Here is a 27,747-nt window from a genome sequence, read left to right on the forward strand (position 1 = left end):
CAGATAAATTAAATATCCCCTCTTCCAAACTTGTTACCTCACATGGCTGTCTAATGTATTCCAAACACGTAACCTTAAATCTTCACGAAGAGCAAGAACTGCCTATTATATGTAACTCTGAGATGATTAAAGAAGCAAACATGATCTCATTTTGTCTACTTAATGTAACATAGTAGTTAGGGTTGAACTGGGAGTACCTGTGGTCAGTTCCAAACTTAGCCACCAAGTTCACTAGATCCGTTATGGTCTTTCACCTGCCGAGGCATAAAATGCCTTTGAACCTCTAATGCTATTTATGTTAACATGTCATACTTGTTCACGCAAGAAAAAAAGGGAGAGAAACAGCATTTGCAATATGAATGAGTGTTTTACAAGACCGTTACAGATAGGGCATGTCCTTGGGAGAGATGTACATAAATATACAACAGCAGCCTTAATGCTTACCTACAACTCTTAAGGTCTCTTCATTATTGGATACTATTAAAAGAGAGCTGGCTTCTATTAGCTTAAAAACAGGCACATGCCATCACCATTCATTATGGTGATGCTGCATTAGAAAGGTATTTAGTTTGGAGAACTCTAGAATATTGTCCTTTGGGGAATTCTTACCTAATTTCCCTGTTTGTTTGGCTATAATCCCTAAAAACAAATATTTTCAGAAAATAAAACCTGTTCATTTGCAGAAACCAGGACTTGCTTTCCTAGAGCTAATCTTATTTGTGCACGAGTGCCATCTGGTGGTCAAGTAGAAGCTATTCCCACTTTCTTCCTCATTTGTGAATTATGGCATCAGTCACATGGTGATTGGGAGTAATTTCTGTTAACTCAGAGGTCTTGCTTTTGTGTAAATATGTATAAGATCAAGCTATCAAACTCCCTCCCCCAAGCTGTTGCAGTTTCTCTTCTCTCTCACTCCCAGGGGCATTAATTTTATAGGACAATATAACAAACCAAACTGAGAGAAGACCATACTTTCAGTGGTTGACACAGTAGTGGAAATATATGTGAATGGACAAATGAAAGCACCAATACGTTTTCACTCATATGGAAAATTTGATATACTGTAGAAACACACCAGACATATATCTTTAAAATGAAATTTAAAATAACCACTGAACCAAGTGATTGGTCAAGATAAACTCTTCCAAGGCTTGTATTTCCACCAGGAGTTTAGAAATCATTCATTCTTGCTTTTGTTCAGCACCCTTAGTTTCCTTCAACATTTCTTGCCAGTTTTTCTCCATTTCTTCCTTACAGGTGAGAAAAGCATCTTCCAGTCGTCTCATAGAGTTGGCCAATTCTGGGTTAGCACGCATCACCACCATATCATAAGCCATCCATGTAGCCTGCACTGGGACAGAGTGCAAAATGCAGAGTCACTAATTTGATTAGATTTGTTGCAGTGGCATGGATGAGAAGAAAAAGATGAAATGGATAACAAAGCGGAAGAGTTGCCAGCTCTGAGACTAAATAGCTCTTCAAATACACTTTAAGATTCAAACCAGTGCTGCACTGCAGTAACTAACTAGTTTACTCATTCACAGCTTTCCACAACATCACTGACCCCCAGGGAAGAGAGACATCCTGCTTCTGGATGTACAGATCTGTGGGGTGGGGCCACTCATCCAACACTTGCCTTAGAAAAGCAATAGAATATTTCCCCCCCCCAAAAAAAGTGCATAAGAATTATTAAAATAAATCAGCAAGTTTTCCCAAATCAGACTGCAATGATAGCAAAAGCGGAGCAGCTGTCCTTCCCCCTGCCCACAAAAAAATATGGATTAGTGAAGATCCTCCCTTAGAGGGAGTACAAGGCATCTATGCCTGTGCTGGTGGTGGGAGGGTGGCTTTATTTGCATCATGATCTTAACCCCCCACAACACACACTTTTCATCACCCCTACCCACCTGTGCAGTGAGTCTCAGCCAAGTTTGAGAATCACTGTTATAGGGCACATTCAGTAATTTAAATGTTATTTTTCAAGTTAACTAGACCATGGTGGCAGAACAACCTAATGCTATTTATGACAGCTAGCTTGCTGTTTTTATCCAATCTGACAGAATAGGGTGTTGTTGTTTTTAAGTATGTACTAATTAGTGGAAATGTTTGAATGAATCTGTAATAGAACTCCTGTAAATATTGTCTCACATCAAAACCTAGATTAAGTTCTGAGGCATTGTTTAATTATCCAAGAGGCTCGATCAGTATTTGACTTTCTTTGTGCCATTGCAATCCTCTCTACAAAGATTCCAGGTTGTTGATGTTTTAAAAAAAGAAACCATTTGAAGTCTATAGTAGTCTGACAACCTGTCCTTCAACTGAAATACCTCTTTAGAAAGTAACCTGAGAGAAGAGAAGTGGTGGGTAGGATTTAATCCAGGGGTCCCTAAACTAAGGCCCGGGGGCCGGATGCGGCCCAATCGCCTTCTAAATCCGGCCCGCAGACAATCCAGGAATCAGCATGTTTTTACATGAGTAGAATGTGTCCTTTTATTTAAAATGCATCTCTGGGTTATTTGTGGGGCCTGCCTGATGTTTTTACATGAGTAGAATGTGTCCTTTTGTTTAAAATGCATCGCTGGGTTATTTGTGGGGTATAAGAATTTGTTCATATTTTTTTTCAAAATATAGTCCGGCCTCCCACAAGGTCTGAGGGACAGTGGACCGGCCCCCTGCTGAAAAAGTTTGCTGACCCCTGAAATCCTTTCTCTACCCATTTCCATGTTTGAAGCCCACCCACACACTGCTGTTCTCCCTGCAGGTTCAAATATATGTTCACAAAAATCAATGTGTAATTTAACTCTAATAATTCATTATATTCTACCAGGAAAATCTTTCTTGTTATATTTGACAGGGTACTATAAAAACAAGAAATTCTGTCCACTGGCTTTTCTTATAGTTAGGAACTCAACATTCAAAAGAATGGTAGCATCTTGAAAAGGATAATTGTTACACTGGGGTTTTGTTATTGTCTGTTCTATTAGACCTGAACAATCAATGCTTTGTGGAAAGAAATAGAGAGCATACTTAAAGGTGCTTAAATTAGCAATTATTCTAATGAATAATACTTATACAGTAGCAACTGTATAAGTAATCTACAGTTTCTACGGACATATGCACAAGGAGTTTAGCATGTTTCTGTCCTGACACTACAGAACTTATTCAGCTCTTAATTGCATGTATTGATTAGTTATAGTCAGTTGCGGATGAGCATCAGACCCTCACATGAGATTTAATGGATCCTGGATGAGCATTGTAATCTGCACACTAATTTCTCCCTTGGTGGCTCAGGGGGATATAATTAGCAACACCTAAATCCTCTACAGGAACAGTACCATACCTGATAGTTTTTCCATGTCTTCCAAGAGCTTCTCTAAATCCCTGTTCAGATCCTCAAGCATTTTTACCATGTTGTCGTAATTTCTTTCACAGGGTTCACATTTGGCCATCTAACAGGGAAGAAGGAAGTGATGAGTGGCAGTACTGTACACCGTTGTTAAAGCACACAGAATGTTCTTACACTCTTTTAATAACTGCATGGTATAGAAGAATGTGTATTGTATATTTTAAGCATTTCTACCCTGATCTTCAGGCAAAGTGTCCCAGAGCAGCTTACTCTAGAGGTTAAGGCCAGTAAGAACAGTTAAGTAGACAGTCCCAGACCACAGGCTTCAACAGGGAGTACCGGTAGGAAAACAAGCAAACTCAGGCAGCAGTTCTCACAGTGGTTGATAAAAGGGTGTTGTTGTTGTTGTTGTTGTTGTTAGAATTTATATACCACCCTATACCCCGGGGGTCTCAGACTAGACCAGATGAGCTCATCTTTTGTTCTTAAGAAAATGGTAATTTTCACCCTTTCCTCCCAAAAGACTGCAAAACACCCCAATGAATTTTGGATAAATGGATATAAAATATTGAATACGGGGGGGGGGTGGAGCTGCAAGTATGTTTAGAGAAAATGAACTTAAATGATTAATTCAATACCTCTGAAAATTAGAGCACTTCTTATGTGTCAAAGTAAAGATTGAAACACTTAACTTCTAACACTTCAGATTGCAAAATTATACCTCTTGACAGCTGTGCAATAGTGGGCACATGGGAAAAGAAAACCTCAATTACCACAGTAAATGTAGAATAAAATCAAATAAGTGTATTAGTCACAAACAAACAAACAAACAAAAAAGCATCCCTAGTAAGTACCGGTAGTCCTCAAGTGCCAAAGAGATTATGTTTTAAGTGCATACTTGAATCTTTGGCTACAATACCCATTAGGTACCCTAACTTAAACAATTCATCTATCAGGGGTGAAAAAAGATAGACACTAAATCACTTTGAAGAAGATGATGCTGACAATAATTTAAATGATTAACTTCAGAAACTCCAGATATCAAACTGATATCAAACTGATTTTGTTTTATACTATGCTTCTGGAAGTGAACTCTTGCCACAAATAGTGCATGCATCAGGCAGAGAGAGAAAGGTGGCAGAGAGCCATTGTTGGATTAGGGCCAGGGAATTATGGCCATCCGAAACAAAAGCTTAAAACCTGAAAGTTTCATGTTGGATTCAAAAGGTTCCTCATAAAAGCACTAATGTACAGACTTCATAAAGGATACCTGCAATAACAGCAGGTTCTAGAGAAAACTTCCCGTTTGGAAACTTTTCAAGGGAAGATGACCAGAGAGAGAACCGTATTACCTAACACATTCACAATACTCTACAAAAAACCCCCTGAATGATCCCATATTTAAAACCACAGGATTGATTTTTTTTTAATATTGTGAAAGGGCAGGATATGAATATTTGAAATAAACTAATAAATACAGCTGTGTCTTGTATCACAGTTGTAGAGCATAGGTTTCAGAAACTGAGCTATCATTCAAGGAGTCCATGGCTTGAACTTCAGCTCTGAACTCACTATGTGACTTTAGATATGCCACTTTCCACTTCATCTCCTGCATCTATAATACAGGGATAAATATACTTGCCCTACAGGAAAAAAATTTAAGGACTGGGAAAATTGTGGAGTGCTCTAAAAAGTGCTTCCCAACAGCCAATTTTCATTGTCTTCAATTTTGTACAGAGTCACGCACAATGATGGCAGTATTGTATATAAATACCGGTAAATTAAGTATTGCATCTGGTAAAACTACCAACAGTTCTCTCCCTAAGCCCCTTTCTCCACTCCTGCCCTTCATCCCATGCCATAATTACACTTCTGAATTTGTACAGCAATGCTGATTATTTTTAAGTGTTCATCAAATTATTTTTGAATTGTTATATTTAATACTGTTCATCTGGCATGTTGTCCTCCACTTTGAGCATGATTCTGTGGGAAAGTGGCATACAAAATACACTCAATGATGATGATATAAATTCAAATTATATATATATATATATATAGAGAGAGAGAGAGAGAGAGAGAGAGAGAGAGAGAGAGAGAGAGAGAGAGTTTTACAATTTAATATTCCACACTTTTATCATATAAAAGAAAAATAATTAAAGAATATGACTTCCCTCAACTTCCCCTTCTGGTTATTTGAATATTTGCTACTTTTGCTCAATTTATTACACTTAATTAATTTCCAAGTTGTTATTTCTTAACCTTTACCTTTGTTTTCTTAATTGTAAGTGTTTACTCAAACCCTACTAATGAGTTCAATTCTTTACGTTTCTGTAAAGACAGCATAAACGGTTCCCAATCTTTTTTTAAAGTCTCTATTGTCATTGTCTCTTGCCATTCTTCCTTCGTTGGTATCTTGCCATCCTTCCATTTGGGGGCTAGTAAAATCCTAGCCGCTGTTGTAGCATACATGAATAACTGGTGAGAGGTTGTTTTCAACCCATTCGGGCCAATGGTGCCTCCTCCTCGATTCCACCGCCAACACTGCCCCCCCCCATACGTATTTTATTTCCATTAAAAATTATACACCATTTGATTTAATAAAGCAAAAACACCACAAAGTGTTTTACGTTGCTTCCTATATAGAGGAATTACATTGTTGGACGCAGCTGGGTCTTCTCAGGAGCAGCCGGACCTTATCCCTGTGGTTGCCTCACAGCTGTGAGGGGTGTGATTTCACTCCTCAGCATACCATATTTATTATTATTATTATTATTATTATTATTATTATTATGTATAAAAGGGGTAAAGGGGACCCCTGACCATTAGGTCCAGTCGTGACCGACTCTGGGGTTGCGCGCTCATCTCGCATTATTGGCCGAGGGAGCCGGCGTATAGCTTCCAGGTCATGTGGCCAGCATGACAAAGCTGCTTCTGGCAAACCAGAGCAGCACATGGAAACGCCGTTTACCTTCCCGCTGTAGCGGTTCCTATTTATCTACTTGCACTTTGAGGTGCTTTCAAACTGCTAGGTTGGCAGGAGCTGGGACCAAGCAACGGGAGCTCACCCCGTCACAGGGATTCGAACCGCCGACCTTCTGATCAGCAAGCCCTAGGCTCAGTGGTTTAACCACAGCGCCACCTGGGTCCCATATTATGTATTATGTATATACCACCCAAATATCACAGGGCATGGTTTACCAGGACACAGTACTACAGAGAAGGGGAGAGGAGAGGGAAGCCTCAGAAGCGTCTTATATTTTGTCACCTCACATTTAGTCAGGCCTACATCACCAGAGGCCCTTCTTCATGTGGCCCAGAGGGCAGCAACACAAAACCAAGCCTTTTCTGTGGTGGCTCCCTGATTGTGGGGTGGTTTCCCCAGGGAGGCTCGCCTGGTGCCTTCAGTAACATATATTTTAGGCGCCCGGTGAAGACGTTTATCTTCAACCAGGCCTTGGGCTAACTGACCAAGCTGTGGCTTTGTTAATGTGTTCATTTGGGGGGGGGAGAGTATTTTGTTTGTTTTTATTGTTTATTTTGTATTCCCTTTTTGTATTTTTCTGTTGCCCACCGGCCTGGGTTTTTTGGTAAAGGGGCAGTATAAAATTTAATTAATTGATCAATTAATAAGGGAAAGGGTGCTTTGGCGGCGAAGCGCTGCCCTAGCGTGGGAGATAAAGCAGGAACCAAAATTAGTAACCCATCCTATTTTCCCCTACTTCACAATACGCAAGTGTACAACTAACACACACAGTCCATTTCCTTTCTCCTCATCCTTCTTTCGATGGCCCTCTCTCACTTTCCCCACGGCCGGGGCCCCAAGCATCCCGTTTTCTTCTCTCCCCACACCTCTCCCTTCATCCAACCCCCAAAGGCCGCATCCCCCCACTGTCCTACCTTCCCCCTCCAGTAGACAGCTACACAAACATGGGCACAGCTCAGCCACGACTGGCCCTTCTCCCTTCCAGCCAATCCAAAGGCCTACTGCTGCCCAGTTAGAATGGATGTGGGCGGGTGCAGTAAAGGCCTAGCAAGGGATTGTAGGCAGCTGGAGAAGGGATAGAAGCCATTTAAATATGGCCGTTTAAAAATAAAAAAATGGTAATTTAGTGGAGAGGAGAGCAACTAGCCGGGGGGGGGGGATTTCTGGGGGCCAGCAGATTCACAGGTCATTTGCAACTCTTTTTTTATTTTGAAACAGGTGTGTGGCATTGTGTTGCACAGTAGCTGACAAACTTAGTCTCCTTAGAGCGTCTCCTCTCTGTCAACTATTTCTATTCCACATGTTCATTAACTATAATAATATTGTTACACGCCAACCCAGTCTCCACAGCAGTGTGAGAATCAAGGGATACTAAGCACGATTATCAGGGTTTGTGTTTCCTTTTGGAATAATCAGTCACAGTGGAATCTGTGGTGTCTTTATGATGCACGATTTTTTTACACATCCAATGGAGGGGTCTCCAACATTACTTTCCAAAAGGTACTGGCTTCTCCCATAGCCACAGCATTGGATTCAAAACAGACATCCTGCTTTTTTTATCTCTCTCTCCAGCCCACTGCTTAGTAACTGTTCCTTAACTCCTAACTGCCATTCTAAACTCTAACCCACTAGACTAAAAACCCTTGGCTTTTATCCCCTGAGAGGGGAGGGTTGTCATATTTCAAAAAGTAGAATTCCTCACACCCTCCAAGTTGGAAACAGAGGCTTATCAGTGAGTCCATCACACCACTTGGGTATTTTGTAAAAACACAGGAGTCTGCTTATTTCCTGGTTCTAACATTCCAACTTTAATTCAATTCTAACATTAACGTAATCCAGAATTCAGGGTGTCTTACACCACAGATTCTTAACAATCTGAAGCTTTGATAACTTCTGCCTGAGCCAGGGGTTCCCAACAAAATTTTCTCGAGGACCCCTCATCGAGCCGCTATTGTGACAAGGACCCCCATTAATTCCTAATCCTAAAATTAAAAAGTGAGAGCCAGATTAAGAGTCTTTTTATATTTTATATTTATACGTTTTTTACAGTTCTTCCTCTTCATCTGTAGGCCTTTGTCGTTTTAACGATCCACTTTTTAACCAACGGTCCATTTTTAACTACGCGAACTATAGCTTCCGCGAAAAACAACGCTTTGTTTACAAACAGTACTGTTTTGCAAAGAGGCAGCGCGCACCAGGGAGGAGGGAGGGGAATGGTGAAGACAGGGTACCTGCGCAGTAGCGCACAAATGAAGCCGACGCGCGCAAAGCATCTTGGGGAGGTGAGCGTTAGTAGAATGCGCGCGCTGCCTCTTTGCAAAACAGTAGTGTTTGTAAAGTGCCACCTAACGGCATACAGCAGAACTACTGCCTCTATCTAATTCTAGTTTTGCGCTAGACTCTGCTCATGCAGGAAGCGGCCAAAACAAAATATCTGTTATCATACGAAATATATTTAATATATTTTTTATTCTAATAGCATCTTGCGGACCCCTCTGGCATAGCTCGCGGACCCCTGGGGGTCCCCGGACCACCTGTTGGGAACCACTGGCCTGAGCTGCCTGGTTTTTGTCTTCCCTCCTCATCCCTTCTTCCTTTTGTGGCATGTCTTTTACATTGTAAGCTTGTTGGCTGGAACTTTCTTTTTTTTAATGTAAGCCGCTATGGTGCAGTTTAACTGGGTTAAAATAACGTGCGAGTGAGGCCTGTCTTCCACATTGCTGTGGTTATTGATGGTAAAAGACGCTGCATACAGCAGAGAGCATCATTTCCTGCTGCAAAGCAGCCACTGCATACTCGTAACTACGTAGCTGAACAAATATGTTGCTGCACACCTGCATAACCTGTTCATAGAGGTATGATATGCTAATCAATGTGGCTGAGGAAATGACTTCTAGCACTGCAGTGTAACAAGAATCTTTAAGTCAGGATCGAGAAAGACTCTTTGTTCTGGGATCTTGCTTTGCAGTGATGAATGAAGAAGGGATGTACCGACTGACAACGTTGTGCAGGGGGCCCTTAGGATTCCAAATATAAGAAGAATAGGATTTGTGGTAAGGACTGAGAAACTTTATCAGAGACGTGTGAAGGAGAGAGTACTGGGAATGGAGTGTTGCTTTGGAGGAAGGTTGGGCTGCCTCTAACCATAGTTTGTGCTCAGCCTCTCCAATGAGTCCTTTTCTCATCAAAAAGAATAAATTTTGAATAAATTTGGGGTCTGTTGGGGGTAGATTGTGGATTTATGTCAGGTTTCTGAACATGATTCTAAACCAGAATGTCACAAAATGAAAGGGAAGCAGTTTGCATGAGGGACCAATTCTTATTTGTAAACTACAATTCACTGCTCTCTGAACTAATTGGTTTCACCCAGAACCAGATTTATTGCTATCTCTGTTTATTAAAAAAATATATGATCAGGACATATGACAGGAAAATTCTCAGGCAGAATAAGCAGATTTAAGTAACTCTACCTTCTGATTCTCTTTTGCAAATGCCTCCCCTATATTAACATTCCAAAGGAAACATGGAGCTGGGGGACCCATGTTTTCTTTGCAGAGTGCAGTTGTATCCTGGGAGACTGCCTTTGCTATCATCCCATGTTTCTGCCAGGCTTACAGTTCTTTTGTAATTGAGAAACTTCTGACTTCCCCAGAATAAGAGAGACTGCTCTGTCAGAGCAATATACTTTTCTCTAGTTGTGTGTGTTGACGGGAACCTGAAATACTGGTTTAACCAATGCATAACCTATGATAAAAATAAAATAGCATGATCCCATTCAAGGACAGAGTTCAAAAGAACTGAATGAGTAATGAGTCAGAATGGCATATACCACCAATAGAGAACTCAGTAATCATAGCCTTGGACAGGCTATGAGGAAGCAAGTTACAGATATCAGAAAATCCTGCAGTGGGGGGGGGGGGAGTTGTTGCTAGGTTAATGACACATAATCAATAATTTGTTCCAGTTTTCAAGATGTTGATGAATTCTGACAAGCTCTGTAATACCTTCAAAGTTCTGCTGTGTGGTTTCTGTTTTCTCAATATTGCAGACTATTACCGGTATTTAAAGTGTTAGTATTGGTATCAGGGAAAGAGAGAGAAAGAATAGCTTCAAGGGGTGGTTGCAAAGTGAATTAGCCTCAAAGGGAGTAAATAAGAGAGGCATGTTGAGCAGGTTTTACATGAAACCCTTGAAGGAAATTGGAACACTTCATTGGGCAGCTTCTTCCATCACCAAACTGCTTATAATCTAGGGAATTGTTCCTAGTGCTTACCTGCTAGCTTTCTTAGTTGATTTAGAATACAGTAATTGTTGCTGTCATCCATGGAGAAGAAATTTACAGAAACATAGGTGGTTGTGCCCTGGAGTTGCAGCCTAGAGTACTGGTACTGTATATGAAACTGTGAGAAGGAAGTGCTTGCACTCACCTCCTGTGAGTAAAGGACTGCTCTTGAAACCATGTTACATTTTCTCCTAATCCACAATAGATGGGCATGTTCAAACAAAAGCATTAGAGCATTCAGAATGGAAAAGTTCTCGTCTACACAGGTAAGTTTGCTTAAGGTGTAGTCGGTGTCCTTCTGGGTAGAGCCAAGCCTTCATCTTTTAAAACAAACATTCAAGCACATATATAGCAGTTCAGCCAAGAGATCAACACAGCCTTGTCCTATCCAGTTGCATCTGTTCATGCTCAGGGGACATTGGTGAATGGAAAATGTTTATATAGTATCTAGATAAAAATATGAGGAAGTGTTGCTGTTACTACTTGGGCAATAGAATATTGATGTGGAAATGTTGCACGGACCCGGGCCAGTGCATAGATAAGAGCTTTTCAGATATCTTACTGCGAACTACCTTGGTAAGGGCTTTTTTGAAAACATCACCTCTATTGTATCACATATGTTGATAATTAGTTTAGCAGACACTGGCCTGAGATATAACAGATCACTTTGCAAATGGTGGAAGTTTAAATTAATAATAAATTAGTAAACTGGATTGACTACAGGTCCTTTAGTGTGCTTCTGATTCTATTGCATAACTTTCTAAAACTTCCCTTTAGAAGTTGTTGTTTTTTGTAATATTTATTTTAATCGTTGAAACTATTCTGAATATAGAACTGTAAACCATTGCTTTGATTACTTTATGGGTAGGTTTATACATCCCACTTTTTAAGAATTTGAAATTTCTGCCGTTTTTCTGTGATTAATGTTCGTGTGTGTGTGTGTGTGTGTGTGTGTGTGTGTGTGTGTGTGCAAATGTTAACCATGGATGGATTACAGATTAGATTGCGAGTATCATTTGTTCATTTTATACATAATCACTTGGAAACATGGCGAAAGTCATTATTATTCCTGTTTAAAATATTTTCATTTGCATCGTTTTGGAGTGTCAAAGTAATGTTTAGTCTTATTATTTGTTTTCAATGTTGAAATGGCATTAGATTGATAAAGAACAATATATTTTATATATCTTTAAACTGGACAAATGAAATCGTCATAAGTATACAGTGTCTGTATATGCAGCTTGCATGCACAAATATTTGGTGGAGAAGCAGATGGTGACTCCTATATTAGGAACTAATTAGTATGGAGTCAATGAACTCTGCTTTTGTCACCATGCAGTTCACAGGTGGCTGTTGTGTTTGTCTGTGATGCACAAAGAGCTTAACATCATTCTTGTAGTGCAGCATTTCCCTTTATCTACATCATTTGCAGTGATGTTTCTTTTTACTTCATGTGTTTTTATCTGATTATTTATTTATTTATTTTCTTCATTGCAGAAGCATAGCTTGTGTCTTCTTATCTTAGATTATTCTGGTGCAGCTGGGCAATTCTAGGCATTATGGTTTGCTTCAGTCATCCTAGGATCTGTCCTTTTTTAAGAAAAACTACATTACTCTTTGTCATGAACTTGATGTTGTTGTTGTGAACCCACTTTGAATGCTTCTTCAGAAAAGATGCATATAAGCTTGACTTTAAAAAAATGCTTGTAAAAATAGTGCTGAAGTTATTTTTGTACTATTATGTGAAACAAAGAGACTTTCTGGTGAATATGTGGATTGTGCAATCTCACAGACTTTAAATAAGGAGAGGGGGGGGAATAGGAGGACCTTTAGAATTGGGACTGGAAATGTGCTGAGGGCCTGCAAGATATCAGGGGCACAACAAACTCAGTCCAGTCAACATGTTTTCGAAGTTCATTTTTTAGATCATTTGTTGTTTATATAGCACCATCAGTTTACATAGTACTTGACCGAAGTTACTCAATAATATAAGTAAAAACAAAAAACAGAACCACCCAAGTCCCTGTGTGAAGGAGCTTTTAAAGTCTTTAAACCGAAACAACAGTTGTAATTCATTAATGTTTAGTTGTTTTTTAATGGTTTTTAGTGATCCTTGTTTTTATTTGTAAGCTGCCGTAAGTCCCATTGGGGGAAAGGTGCAGTATAAATATATATATATAAGGTAAAGGACCCCTGGACGGTTAAGTCCAGTCAAAGGCAACTACAGTGGTACCTCGACTTATGAAGGCGATCCGTTCCGCTGTGCTCTTCGGAAGTTGAAATGTTCAGAAGTCGAAGCGTCCATTTTGCGCATGCACAGAACACGCACACGGCGAAAATACTTCCGGGTTAGCGGACTTTGGAAGTCAAAACCTTTGGAAGTCAAGGCATTCATAAGTTGAGGTACCACTGTATGGGGTTGTGGCGCTCATCTCACTTTCAGGCCGAGGGAGCCGGCGTTTGTCCACAGACAGCTTTCAGGGTTATGTGGCAAGCATGACTAAACCGCTTCTGGTGCAATGGGACACTGTGACTAGTGCCAAAGCGCACTGAAATGCTGTTTACCTTCCTGCCACAGCGGTACCTATTTATCTACTCGTGCTGGCGTGCTTTCAAACTGCTAGGTTGGCAGGAGCTGGGACAGAGCAATGGGAGCTCACCCCATCACGGAGATTGGAACCGCCAACCTTCTGATTGGCAAGCCCAAGAGGCTCAGTGGTTTAGACCAGTGGTCCTCAACCTTGGGCCTCCAGATGTTTTTGGCCTACAACTCCCATGATCCCTAGCTAGCAGGACCAGTGGTCAGGGATGATGGGAATTGTAGTCTCAAAACATCTGGAGGCCCAAGGTTGAGGACCACTGGTTTAGACCACAGCGCCACCCGCGTCCACTACTACCACTACTGCCACTAATAGTAACAAATCCTCTTGTGACAACTGTTTAGAGTCTTCATTTGATGAGCTTGACAAACATCCAGACTTCCTCCCAACTTGGAAGCTTCAGCAGTGGGCAGCGATCCCCACCACCACCCTGCCCCAAAGTTGGGAGGAAGGCTTAGGACTGTTTGGCAGCTGTGTCTTCAAGGTGCAGGACCAAGCTGGCAACATATGCACACACTGACCTTTCCTGCTGCTAGATCGGATAGTGTTGGTTGCTGCTGGCAGCAGTGACTAATAGTATACACTCCTTGCCAGCCTGGAATTGGACAGCAAGAGTTGGACTCCATGGCCTGAAAGCACTCACAGCACCTTCAAGCTAGTGGCTCCTGAAAGCACACACCTGCCCATCTTGCCAATCCATTGATAAAGGCAGAAGGGGGTTTCATAGGCAAGGAGAGACTGCCAAGTCAACTACAATTTTTGATTTTCCAGCAAGGTCAGCCCAACATTTTTTTACTCCCACAAATTCATGGGATTCACTATCAGCTCTGGGCCTAGATAACTCTAAAAGGTAAAGGGACCCCTGACCATTAGGTCCAGTCGTGACCGACTCTGGGGTTGCGCGCTCATCTCGCATTATTGGCCGTGGGAGCCAGCGTGTAGCTTCCAGGTCATGTGGCCAGCATGACAAAGCCACTTCTGGCAAACCAGAGCAGCACATGGAAACGCCGTTTACCTTCCCGCTATAGCGGTTCCTATTTATCTACTTGCATTTTGATGTGCTTTTGAACTGCTAGGTTGGCAGGAGCTGGGACCAAGCAACGGGAGCTCACCCCGCCACAGGGATTCGAACCACCGACCTTCTGATCAGCAAGCCCTAGGCTCAGTGGTTTAACCCACAGCACCACCTGGCGATAAATCAGAGCAAATGCCAATCTGGAGAAAACCCTCTTGATGTTTGCGCTGATTCAGCAGTAAATATTGAGTTTCCTTGGGGGGGAGAGCAGCAGGGCAAACCTGGACGAGCCCTATAGTGATGAAAGTAGGTTGGTAGGTTGGCAGGAGCTGGGACCAAGCAACGGGAGCTCACCCCGTCACAGGGATTCGAACCGCCGACCTTCTGATCAGCAAGCCCTAGGCTCAGTGGTTTAACCAAAGCGCCTAATTAGGTATATTTATGACAGGTGGATCTCATGGCTACATGGGGGTGGCATTTTTCAGTGGCATGGAAGGAGATGAGCAGGGAGGGAGGCTGATGTTTTTGTGCCCTGTTGCATGTGGACTTCTGATCTGTTCCAACAATGCTCCTCTTCCCCCCAAGAACAGGCAAGTGTGAAAGATACCACATTCATAGCCAACAATCAAGTCTTTGCATCTTGCGTTTGTTTTGCTTCTGTCACAAGACATTTTGCAGCCTGAAAACTCCCCACCTTGCTAGGGTAAATGTTTTAAGAATTACTGTTGTGCCATGATAGCATCTATTTCCTTCTTCGCATGTTTCACCCTGCTTCATGCCTCATTTTTGTACGCATGTGCACTGCCTGCACGTGGCTGTTCAGGCATACAACTGCATGTGTCTGTCCATTGTGGTGGGGTGGGTGTGGCTTTGTTTGTGATGTGGCAGATTTATTTAGCTTGTTTGTTCACAGGGTGAGTTCAAAAGCTTTGGAATGATACTTTATTGACTTCCCTTATCTGACTTTGGCTGTTTACTGACATAGGAACCACTCCCAAAAATGTAGGTTTTCTACCTTCTACTTACCCATTGTTCTGTAAGCAAAAGCAGTCCCATTGTGAGATAAAACAATCTATTATACATTTTTTAAAAAGGGAAAATTATTATGGTCAAGTTAGTTTCAGAGGCCAGTGCAGGACAGACTATTGTAAAGCCTTAAGTGTTAAATGAGTGTCAATGTGTTAAATGAGGCCAGGTAATGATTACTGGAATGAGAGTAGGAGTATTGCATGTATACCAGAGTGTTATTATTTTCATCATGTCATTGAGTATGAAAGTGTAATTGAAATTAATTATAATAAAAGATTTCAAAACAAAAAAATCTCTAATATCAGGGAGGTAATCTTAAATGTTTCAGGGCATAGCAGGACCGTCTTTAGCATATGCAGCGCCGGGGTGCAAAAATTCACAGAGCACCCCCACATTTGGGGGGGGCAGGTCAAAGCTTTTTGTAAGGGAGCAGCTCAAAGCTGTAGAGCGTTTTTAAGAGGGGCAGCTCAGAGTTGTTGAACTTTTGAGGAGGGGAACAGCAAAGGCCGCTAACATGAAAAAGTAAAAAGCAGCTGTGACACCTCCGTCTTTCCATTTTTGCGATCATGCTAAATTGACAGACACCACCGGGATACATTGATTTTGCGGCTATTCCGCAATAGAGAACGGAAATGACCCATTGAACGCAATCACCCGGGGGTCGCGGTTAACAGCTTAGGCGGCTTCAGCAGCGGGTGCCCCACAGAATTTAGCGGCCGGGTACAATGCACCTCCAGCACCCCCGGGTAAAGACAGCCCTGTCACAAGGTCAGGGGCTACATGGGGAAGGAGGAATAATTGAAAATCTTCCCACTTCCTCCAATGGTGTTTGGCATGAGGGCAACACTATTCATTGCATGTCTTCTGGACCCATCCCAGTCATAGCTGCCAAGTTTTCCCTTTTCTCGCGAGGAAGCCTATTCAGCATAAGGGAAAATCCCTTTTAAAAAGGGATAACTTGGCAGCTATGATCCCAGTGCCTGCTCACACACTTCCCAACCCTGACAACCGTTGTCTAAACTGAAAGTGATTCCACATCAGAGCATTCTCCTCCTCCTCCTCCTCCTCCTCCTCCTCCTCCTCCTCCTCCTCCTCCTCCTCCTATCATCTTCCTATACTGCCCTTCATTCGAAGATCACAGTGCGGTATACAATATAAAAACACAAAAATGCATACTAGAGTAACACTAATCTCCCCATCTTAAAAGGCCTTAGCGTAGATTATTTAATGAGCCAAAGACCTGGGAGAAGAGGAATGTTTTTGCCTGGCACCTAGAGATATGAAATGAAGGCAGATTGGAACCTGCCCATTATGTTTGCTCACTATATGTGTTTCTTGAAGACAAATTACATATAAATTTTGTTTGAGAATTATATGTTCAATTTTATTCATCAGGGAGTCTTGGAAACAAACAAGTGCGGTTAATTAGAAAGAATATTTATTGCAAAATAAATGGAGCAGTGAACGCTGCCGTCCGTCCATCAGTGAAGATGTTCCTACTGACGAGGCTTCTTCCAGAGAAACCAAAAGCAGCCCAACCTCCTCTTGTGACGTGATGTGTCCTGAAGGCCGCCTATTCGACGAGAGCGGGGGCCAAGTGTGTCAGCCCCCTCTCTCCCCTTCTTCATTCCCAGACACAGAGCTTTCATGTTCGTTCCCGCTCTCCGAGCTCCCTACTGGTCGTCTGCCATCAGGGTTGTTTCCAGTCAACATTCCTAAGGATTGGGGAGAGGACTCCTGATAGTACTCATCTAGTCTTGCGTTTAACCCCCTCTCTTCCTGTCTGCCTTCTCCCTCTGCCTGTACTTCTTCCCTGGGAGCCGGTGTATTCATGACATTATTCCTTTTTACTTTACTGTTTAGACCATTTACGTTCCAACTCAGTACCTTTAAGTCTGCCATTAGGTTAACTTGTGCTTTCCCCCTAAAGTCTTGTCTAAAGTTTTTGTTGCCTTGGTTATCTAAATTATCCACCTCCCCCGCTGTTGCTACCTTCCCCTGCCCCTCCTACTGCTTCCAACGGGTCCTGTGGAGTGTATGGGTTGCCAAAATATCTGCCATGTCTTAGACAGAATTCCTGTGCCTGCTCTTCATTTACCAATCTATATCTTTTTCCCCCATGTATGTAAAGGAAATTCCTTCTGGGAATTCCCATCTAAATTTAATTTTAACTCTAATCAAGACGTTTGTCAGGAACCTGGCATTTTTGAAGCAAACGAGGAGGTATCTCTCTAAACATAGCCAACCTGGACTTAATCTGGAGTCTGTTTTCATAATTGTTCTGGACTATAGTGTCCTTCAGTTTCTTAGTTACCAAACAGTCTCTCAGGGTTGTTTCTTAGCCTTAGCTGATTTAGACCATGCCCTGTAGCAACTGTCAATAAATCCTTCAACATACTCCTGTTCCTCTCCCAATCAATCCGCAATTGTCTTGGCTTGTATGTTTTAAGAACTTCTTCCCCCTCCACCTCTGGAAAGCCTCTTATTCACATCATATTAGATTTTTGTCTCATCTCTAAGACCATGAGGCAATCCTGATCCTGTCTGCCAGCTAAACCTCTCATATCCCCCCCCTTATTATCTCTTGTTCCCCTCTAATTTATCCGTTCTCTTTTTCAGTTTTTTGGGATTTGGCCTCCATGTTTTTCACAGAAATGTCCAAAAGCTTCTAATTTGCTAGACATTTCTGTGACCATTTCTGTGTCCTTCCCTAATTCCGCTACAACTTTTTCATTCTGCTTTTGCATTTGTGTCAGCATCTCATTTTTAAAATCTGGCATAATATACTCTATATTTGACTTTCTTCAGGTTGTTTTATTGATGTTTCAATATTCTGTAAACCGCTTTGAGATTTTCTTAAAAATATAAAGCGGTATAGAAACATTCTATACATTCAGACATACATACGTACATACCTGGGATGCTAAGATAGGAAGCACCCACATGATCCAGCTTATTGAGACAGACGCCGGTGATGCACCAGGGGAGCATCTTTAGAGCAGCAGGCACAGTGCAAAGGTTGCTTGAAGAGGTCCTTAGCCTTGGTGGAGTTCAGAACCAAGCTCATTCACTGAAATCACTACCAAAAAAAAAAAAAACTTCCCATGCTAATACTTTGGGAAGTGAGGGATATAGGGAAAAATAGAGGGGCATGATGGTTGCATTGGAAGTTAGCGAGGACACCGTAGGGATTTGAACCCCATTCCTGGGAACCAGGCGCGCCGACCGCCAGTGTCTTTTGCTTTTTTTTTGAGCAATGCAACAAGGGGAAAAGCAAAACCTGAGAGAACATTTGCAGAATGTTCTCTCAGGAAAAAAAAACCTTAAGATGTAAAGAAGAGCTCTTTGGAGAGACCTGTGAAGAGAACACCAGAAAAGAAAACGGGAAAAATTAGAGACCAATACAAAAAAAATTTCCTTTTAAAAATACCACTGAGTGGTGAAATGTGAACTCACCTAAAGCAGCACAGTCAAAATGCAGGTGACTCTCATTCAGGTACAGTGAACTCTGGGAAACCTGAAGAAAAGAGGAGCTGGAACAAAACAAGAAGTGTTCTCCTACCTGCAGGTGAGCCTCATTGTGGTGACGCAGAATAGGGCCTCTTCTGACAATTCAGTCACCGCAATCTGAAAAAGTCTTAGCACCAAGAGTTGCAGATCGAGCACAAGAGAAATTTTCTTCCCAGCCAAGAAAGGGATACTTACCTAGGTGTCCTTCAGGCTGCTATACTGCTGCTATCATTGTGATGTAGCATTCAGGGTTTACTTGTGAGGTATCTGAGCCTGTAACTGCCTCTGAAAATACAAGAGTACTTTGAAGCTGTGATGGTCGCTTCAAAGTGAGAAGTTTGTATATTTTTGTTTGTATAAAGTCAATGCTTTGTGTTGTCTGAGCTATGTGCTAAACAGCTGTTCCTAGAAGATGCTTGGCAAAAATAAAATAAAATCCAAGAACCTTGGTTATTACCACCAGAGATCCACGTTACGTATCAGGGATCATTTTGCCTGGCCTGTTCCATAGTTACCTTTTGAGCTCCATTTCCCATATCTTTCTGTAATCTTGCTGGTTCTGCTGGAAAGGCTTTGTGGAGTTGATGTTCTAGTCTGTTTCCTCATTTGATCCTCACAACAACCCTGTGAGGTAGGTTAGGATGAGAGATGGAGAGCTTCATGGCAGAGGGAGGATTTGAACTCTAGTCTCCCAGTTCCTAATCCACCACACTAGCCACTCCACTCTCTCAGTAACTTCCCTCAGAGAAAGCATTTTCCCACGGGATCCTGGACTTGCCATGTCCCTGAGCAGCACTCTCCAGTCGCCATCAACAGGTTCATCCTCAAAATGCTTTCTTTGCCTTTTCAGCAAGTTTTTATCTTACCGGTCTTTCTCTCCATCCAAGGCAACCTGAGCCAACATGAAATTAGAAGGAACGGTTTTGTCTTCTCCTTGTCTTATTTCTTTCCCCCCACATGCACATTTCTAGCTTCAGCAACAAAAAACCCCAACTTTCTCTTCATGACATGACTTCTCTAGTTGCCTTTTAAAAGAAATGTCTTCTATTTTCCCTACTCATTTTCTTTCTGCTTTAAACAGACTTCATATCCATGTATTCCTTCTTTTCATCCGAAGACTAATTAGTTTGAAAGATAAATAAAACTTGATTTCCCCCCCCCTTCACATTCCTTCATTTCGCTTCATTTTCTCTTGGCTTTTCCAGTAAAGTATTTTTAATTTCTGTGATTTTCTTTAACATCTCCATCTTCGTATTTTTCTGATTTTTCAGTTTAAATTTCGCTTGACTAAACTTTTTTTTGGGGGGGTGGGGGACTTTCTCAAGGTCCACCATCAGTCTACAATTTATTGTCCCTGTGTTATTAGGATTAAGTCTTCTTTGATCTTCTATTTTCCTTCAGTTTCCTTTTAATTTAAAATTTAATGTCTCTCAACTTTGGGAAGCCTGAAGGAAAGAAGAGGTGGAACAAAAGATGTGCTCTCCTACCTGCAGGTGAGCCTCACTGTGGTGAGACAGAATAGGGCCTCTTCTGACAACTCAGTCACCGCAACCTGAAAGAGTCTTAGCACAAAGAGTTGCAGAAGGAACACAAGAGAAATTTTCTTCCTAGCCAAGCAAGGGATACTCACCTACCGTAGGTGTCCTTCAGGCATACTGTATACAACTATATTGCTGCTATCATTGTGATGTAGCATTTTAGGTTAACTTGTGAGGTATCTGAGCCTGTCATCTTCCTTCAGCTGGGATGGTCACTTCAAAGTGAGAAGTTTGTAAATTTTTGTTTGTATGAAGTCAATGTTTTGTGTTGTCTGAGCTATGTGCTAAATAGCTGTTCCTAGAAGATGCTTGGCAAAAATAAAATAAAATCCAAAAACCGTGGTTATTACCACCAGAGAGCCACGTTATGCATCAGGGATCACTTTGCCTGGCCTGTTCCATAGTTACCTTTTGAGCTCCATTTCCCATATCTTTTCGTAATCTTGCAGGTTCTGCTGGAGAGGCTTAGTGGAGTTGATGTTCTAAGTCTGCTTCCTCACTTGATCCTCACAACAACCCTGTGAGGTAGGTTGGACTGAGAGAGAGAGAGAGCGTTCCATGGTCGAGTGAGGATTTGAACTCTAGTCTCCCAGTTCCTAATCCACCACTGTGGCCACTCCACTCTCTCAGGAACTTCCCTCAGAGAAAGCATTTTTCCACAGGATCCTGGACTTGCCATGTCCCTGAGCAATCACTCTCCAGTTGCCATCAACAGGTTCATCCTCCAAATGCTTTATTCGCCTTTTCAGCAAGTTTTATCTTACCGCGTCTTTGTCTCCTTCTGAGGCAACCTGAGCCAACTTGAAATTAGAAGGAATGGGTTTGTCCTCTCCTTGTCTTCTTTCTTTTGAATATTTTTTGCACATTTCTAGCTTCAACAACAAAAAAACCCAACTTTCTCTTCATGACATGACTTCTCTAGTTGTCTTTAAAAAGAAATGCCTTCTATTTTCCCTACTCATTTTCCCTCTGTTTTAAGCAGACTTCATATCCATGTGCTCCTACTTTTCATCCGAAGACTACCGTAATTAGTTTGAATGGTAAATAAAACTTTATTCCCCCCCCTTGATTCCCCCCCTTCACATTCCTTCATTTAGCTTAATTTTCTCTTGGCTTTTCCAGTTAAGTATTTTTAATTTACTTGATTCTCTTTAACATCTCCATCTTGGTATTTTTCTGAGTTTTCACTTTAAATTTTGCTTGGCTAAACTTTTTTTCTGGGGGTGTGTGTGACTTACTCAAGGTCCACCATCGGTCTACAATTTACTGTCCCTGTGTTATTAGGATTAAGTCTTCTTTGATCTTCTATTTTCCTTCAGTTTCCTTTTAATTTAAAATTTAATGTCTCTTATCTCTGGGAAGCCTGAAGGAAAGAAGAGTTGGAACAAAAGAAGAAGTGTTCTCCTACCTGCAGGTGAGCCTCACTGTGGTGAGACAGAATAGGGCCTCTTCTGACAACTCAGTCACTGCAACCTGAAAGAGTCTTAGCACAAAGAGTTGCAGAAGGAACACAAGAGGCACTAGTTTGTCCCCAGCCACCTTCCATCGATCCAGCTGAAAATGAGTATTTTTAAAAACAAAAAAGCTTTTCTTACCATCATGACTTCTGGGACTCTGCAGGAAGAGCTGTCTTCATTTGAGGGTTGGGAACTCTTTGGAGAGACCTGTGAAGAGACCAGCAGAAAAGAAAATGGGAAAAAGGAGAGACCAATACTGTATTAAAAAAAATTGTCTTGAAAAATGACCACTGAGTGGTGGAATGTGAACTTACCTAAAGCAGCACAGTCCAAATGCAGGTGACTCTCACGTCAGGTACAGTGAACTCTGTGAAACCTAAAGGAAAGTGGAGCTGGAAGAAAAGAAGAAGTGTTCTCCTACCTGCAGGTGAGCCTCATTGTGGTGATGCAGAATAGGGCCTCTTCTGACAACTCAGTCACCGCAACCTGAAAGAGTCTTAGCACAAAGAGTTGCAGAAGGAACACAAGAGAAATTTTCTTCCCAGCCAAGCAAGGGATACTCACTCACCTAGGTGTCCTTCAGGCATAATGTATACAACTATATTGCTGCCATCATTATGATGTAGCATTTAAGGTTTACTTGTGAGGTATCTGAGCCTGTCATTGCCTCTGAAAATACAAGAGTACTTGATAGCTAGCTACCTTCCTTCATCCATCTGTGATGGTCACTTCAAAGTGAGAAGTTTGTATATTTTTGTTTGTATAAAGTCAACGCTTTATGTTGTCTGAGCTATATGCTAAATAGCTGTACCTAGAAGATGCTTGGCAAAAATAAAATAAATTCCAAAAACCTTGATTATTACCATTAGAGAGCCACGTTACACATCAGGGAAAATTTTGCCTGGCCTCTTCCATAGTTACCTTTTGAGCTCCATTTTCCATATCTTTTTGTAATCTTGTAGGTTCTGCTGGAAAGGCTTAGTGGAATTGATGTTCTAGTCTGCTTCCTCATTTGATCCTCACAACAACCCTGTGAGGTAGGTTAGACTGAGAGAAAGATAGTTTCATGGCCGAGTGAGGATTTGAACTCTAGTCTCCCAGTTCCTAATCCACCACACTAGCCACTCCACTCTCTCAGTAACTTCCCTCAGAGAAAGCATTTTTCCACAGGATCCTGGACTTGGCATGTCCCTGAGCAGTCACTCTCCAGTCGCCATCAACAGGTTCATCCTCAAAATGCTTTATTCGCCTTTTCAGCAAGTTTTCACTTTCTGGTCTTTCTCTCCTTCCAAGGCAACCTGAGCCAAAATGAAATTAGAAGGAACGGTTTTGTCTTCTCCTTGTCTTCTCCCCCCCCCCCCCCGCCCGCATGCACATTTCTAGCTTCAGCAACAAAAACCCCCAACTTTCTCTTCATGACATGACTTCTCTAGTTGCCTTTTAAAAGAAATGCCTTCTATTTTCCCTACTCATTTTCTTTCTGCTTTAAACAGACTTCATATCCATGTATTCCCTCTTTTCATCCGAAGACTGATTAGTTTGAAAGATACAGGTAGGTAGCCGTGTTGGTCTGAGTCGAAGCAAAATAAAAAAATTCCTTCAGTAGCACCTTAAAGACCAACTAAGTTTATATTTTGGTATGAGCTTTCGTGTGCACGCACACTTCTTCAGATACACAGATACATATCTGAAGAAGTGTGCATGCACACGAAAGCTCATACCAAAATATAAACTTAGTTGGTCTTTAAGGTGCTACTGAAGGAATTTTTTTATTTAGTTTGAAAGATAAATAAAACTTGATTCCCCCCCCTTCACATTCCTTCATTTCGCTTCATTTTCTCTTGGCTTTTCCAGTAAAGTATTTTTAATTTCCTTGATTCTCTTTAACATCTCCATCTTGGCATTTTTCTTATTTTTCAGTTTAAATTTTGCTTGGCTAAACTTTTTTTTTGGGGGGGGGGACTTTCTCAAGGTCCACCATCAGTCTACAATTTATTTTAAGGTGAAGTCTTCTTTGATCTTCTATCTTCCTTTGGTTTCCTTTTAATTTAAAATTTAATACCTCTGCTAACACTTTTCAGGGACAAATACCTGATTAAAATATATGTGTGCAGTATTTGAAATCAACCACAGGTGAAAATTTCCTGTGTCCCTTTTTAAAGTTGTAAATGATGAAATTCAGCAGAGTGAAATCCCTTCATTCAGAAAAACAAATAAATCCCAATACCGTAGTTTTGAAAAGCAGTCTAACCTAAGCTAGTTTGTTGCCTTTTCAAATCTGTTTCATCTTCCCCAGCCTCCCTCTCCTAATCCTTCTGCCCATTATCTCCTTCGGCTCTGACCAATGAGAGGGCTAACACCAGTATTATAGCCAGGGACAGGCTCACTCACTGGAATGCAGCTCACTCCTTCCACCACCTGTTGGTCATAAGAACACATGAAAAAGTCCCTTGCAGCATTAATACAGTGGGTGCAAATGTCTTTATTTTCTTTTTCTTTTTTTAATAATTTTTATTAAGTTTTGTAATTTTATATTCATCACAATAACATTGTCTCAGACAGAAAAAGAAATACAGTTCCCCGACACACACCCTGCGACTTCCCTCAACTTCCTCTTCTTGTTTGTTACGCAATAACATCTCGTGCTTATTTTCATACCTTACATTCTTCCAATTGAATATTTTATATTCTTGCCGTTTTTCTTTTTTCCCGTACTTATTTTTAAATTACTTCTAATATTTTACTATTTTCTAATTATTACATCTTACTCTCTATCTTTGTTTTGTTGATTTTAAGTGTTTACTCAAACCCTGCTAGTGAGTCCACTTCTTTACAATGTTTCTGTAGATATAACATGAATGGTTCCCAATCTTTTTAAAAGTCTCTCTTGTCCTTATCTCTCAGTTTTCCAGTTAGCTTCACCATTTCAGCATACACCAATCAGATTTTCTTGCCATTCTTCTTCAGTTGGTATCTTATTGTCTTTCCATTTTGGGGCTAGTAATATCCTAGCTGCTGTTGTGGCATAGATGAATAATTTCTTCTGATCTTTTGGCAAGTCTTGACCTGCAATGCCTAGCAGAAAAGCTTCTGGTCTCTTAACAAAAGTTATCTTAAACATTATTTTCCTTTTCATAAATCATTTCCCATATTTTTTTGATTATTTTACAATTCCACCACATATGAAAAAACGTACCTTCTTTTTCTTTACATTTCTTTACATTTACATTTGCGTAACAAACCAGAATAGGAAGTTGAGGGAAGTCGTGCGGGGTGTGTGTCAGGGTGATGAACATAAAATTGCAAAACTTAATAAGAATTATATTTTTTTAAAGGAACCTGCTCGTTAAAGTAGCATTGTCCATATGATGTTCTTATTTCCCAAGTGCTGTCCTGCACTTTCCCCGCTTAAAATGTGCATGTTAACGATCCAGGGAAAATCTGACTAGGCAAGCAAATGTAAACAGCAGCTGCTCCTTGCTTAGGGGTGGCGGATATGCGGCTGTGGTTTTGTCCTGGTGGCAGACTAAGGCAAAACATTTAGTGGATGGAGCTCCTCCTTGCCTGTCCCCTAATTCTGCCATTTTATTCACTTTTGTTCCCAGCATGATACTGTCAGAAATAAAGGAGATGTAGCAAAATAAAGAGGGTGAAAGAGAATGTTAGGGAAGGGTAGGTTTGGAAGTCCATTTAAGATTATGACAAAATGATGAATGTATGTAAAATATAATCTGAAAAATGCACACACACACACACACACACACACACACACACACACGCGTAGGTCTTATCACTTTAAAAAAAAGAAAAAGATATAATTTGTGCACAAAAGTCATTTAGAAAAAAAGAGTGCGTCCTTATATTGAGGAACTGTGCATGCTATGATAATTCTTGAGCACCTCTGCATTTCATGCAGGTTTTATTAGTTCCACAGAGGTCTTCAGATATATTTTTTTAGTGCTCTGACCATGTATAGAGAAAGGCATCGTTGCTGCGGTGCCCTTCTAATTTCATTCTGGACAAAGTCAATGGCATGTCAGTATGGACATGAAGGAATGGATTTGGTTTTCATGTTCAACTACACCTGTGTGAATGAATGAGATCACGTCTGAGTGCAGAAAATGTTTATTCCAAGCAAGATCCAGCTCAAATGTGGACAAGCCCTGGGCCAACTGAGCAAAGAAGAGGATGGGGAAAGGATGACTGCGCCATCACTTCCGTAAACACAGCTGGGACTTGACTTTACCACCCTGAAAAGGAGGCATGCATAATTTACTCCCCATGCTTGTCTAGTCGCCCTCTGGCTGCTATAATTAGTCAAGATGGGTGAAGATTGAGAGTGCATGAGCTTGGCCATAGGCAAAGCATTGTTCTTTGCCATAGGCAAGCCATTGTTAGTTCAGCATCAGCTTCTCATCTCCAATATGGGGACAATATTGCACTGCTTTACTTTGTAAATGTCGGGATTACTGAGTTAACATATACAAAACCTTTTTAAAGGGTTGTCCACCAAGCATGTGATTCATTTTGGACCCTGGTTCAGTATTTTGGAAAGCGGCCCAATTTGTAGCCTGCTTGATTTAATCTTGGGATCTTCATTCATCTTCCTTCACCCTCCCCCATTCCCAATTCACTATTGGAATAACAACAACAACAACAACAACAACAACAACAACAACAACAACAACCCACAGCTATAACTTTCCCCCTTTCAACAGAGTGGATAAAACCTGTGAAACTACAGACAAATAGGTCCAGGAGCTTTGGGGCTGAACACATTTAAATTCTGATACATAATTTATTCATTGTTATAGGATTTTTAAGGTCTTATATAAAATAAATGTTAATAATAATAATAATAATAATAATTTATTATTTATACCCCACCCATCTGGCTGGGCTTCCCCTGCCACTCTGGGCAGCTTCCAACATACATTAAAATATCACAGATTAATAACATCCCTAAACAGGGCTGCCTTTAGGTATTTTCAGGTAGTTGTTTATCTCTCTGACCTCTGATGGGAGGGTGTTCCACAGGGCGAGTGCCACTACCGAGAAGGCCCTCTGCCTGGTTCCCTGTAGCTTTGCTTCTCGCAGTGAGGGAACCGCTAGAAGGCCCTCAGCGCTGGACCTCAGTGTCCGGGCAGAACGATGGGGGTGGAGACGCTCCTTCAGGTATACTGGACCGAGGCCATTTAGGGCTTTAAAGGTCAGCACCAACACTTTGAATTGTGCTTGGAAACGTACTGGGAGCCAATGTAGGTCTTTCAAGACCGGTGTTATGTGGTCTCGGCGGCCGCTCCCAGTCACCAGTCTAGCTGCCGCATTCTGGATTAGTTGTAGTTTCCAGGTCACCTTCAAAGGTAGCCCCACATAGAGCACATTGCAGTAATCCAAAGCGGGAGATAACCAGAGCATGCACCACTCTGGCGAGGCAGTCTGCAGGCAGGTAGGGTCTCAGCCTGTGTACCAGATGGAGCTGATAAACAGCTACCCTGGACACAGAATTGACCTGTGCCTCTATGGACAGCTGTGAGTCCAGAATGACTCCCAGGCTGTGCACCTGGTCCTTCAGGGGCACAGTTATCCCATTCAGGGCCAGGGAATCCGCCACACCTGCCCGCCTCCTGTCCCCCACAAATAGTACTTCTGTCTTGTCAGGATTCAATCTAAATCTGTAAGCCACCATCCATCCTCCAACCGCCTCCAGACACTCACACAGCACCTTCACCGCCTTCACTGGTTCTGATTTGAAAGAGAGGTAGAGCTGGGTATCATCCGCATACTGATGAACACCCAGCCCAAACCCCCTGATGATCTCTCCCAGCGGCCGCATGTAGATGTTAAAAAGCATGGAGGAGAGGACAGAACCCTGAGGCACCCCACAAGTGAGAGCCCAGGGGTCTGAACACTCATCCCCCACCACCACTTTCTGAACACAGCCCAGGAGGAAGGAGCGGAACCACTGTATAACAGTGCCCCCAGCT

At 41.6% G+C, this 27,747-nt stretch overlaps 2 protein-coding genes across 5 annotated transcripts in view; one reads left to right on the top strand and one right to left on the bottom strand.

The window, feature by feature from the left end:
* Positions 1–1,181: 1,181 nt before the first annotated feature.
* On the bottom strand, positions 1,182–3,449 carry SYCE3 (synaptonemal complex central element protein 3). Its single transcript, XM_035140426.1, has 2 exons — positions 3,341–3,449; positions 1,182–1,351 (listed from the first exon to the last, which is right to left on the bottom strand). The coding sequence occupies exons 1-2, from the start codon at positions 3,447–3,449 to the stop codon at positions 1,182–1,184; spliced, it is 279 nt and encodes a 92-aa protein (XP_034996317.1).
* Positions 3,450–9,194: 5,745 nt separating this feature from the next.
* The window catches only part of STYK1 (serine/threonine/tyrosine kinase 1), a 40,735-nt gene continuing 22,182 nt past the window's right edge, over positions 9,195–27,747 (top strand). For 3 of the 4 annotated variants that reach the window (XM_035140879.2, XM_035140882.2, XM_060268665.1), the window contains exon 1: positions 9,195–9,382. The gene's annotated coding sequence lies outside the window, so the exon portion shown is untranslated. Of the gene's footprint in view, positions 9,383–10,825; positions 11,188–27,747 lie in introns of those variants that run through there. The other variant, XM_035140880.2, reaches the window with a different exon arrangement.

Source organism: Zootoca vivipara, chromosome 16, assembly GCF_963506605.1.
Source record: "Zootoca vivipara chromosome 16, rZooViv1.1, whole genome shotgun sequence".
Lineage (NCBI taxonomy): Eukaryota > Metazoa > Chordata > Lepidosauria > Squamata > Lacertidae > Zootoca > Zootoca vivipara.

Coding starts and splice junctions, on each gene's coding strand:
- SYCE3 (XM_035140426.1), bottom strand. CDS start 3,449: ATGGCCAAATGTGAACCCTGTGAAAGAAATTACGACAACATGGTAAAA. Junction 1,352..3,340: donor AGACATGGAAAAACTATCAG/GTATGGTACTGT, acceptor ACTCTGTCCCAG/TGCAGGCTACATGGATGGCT.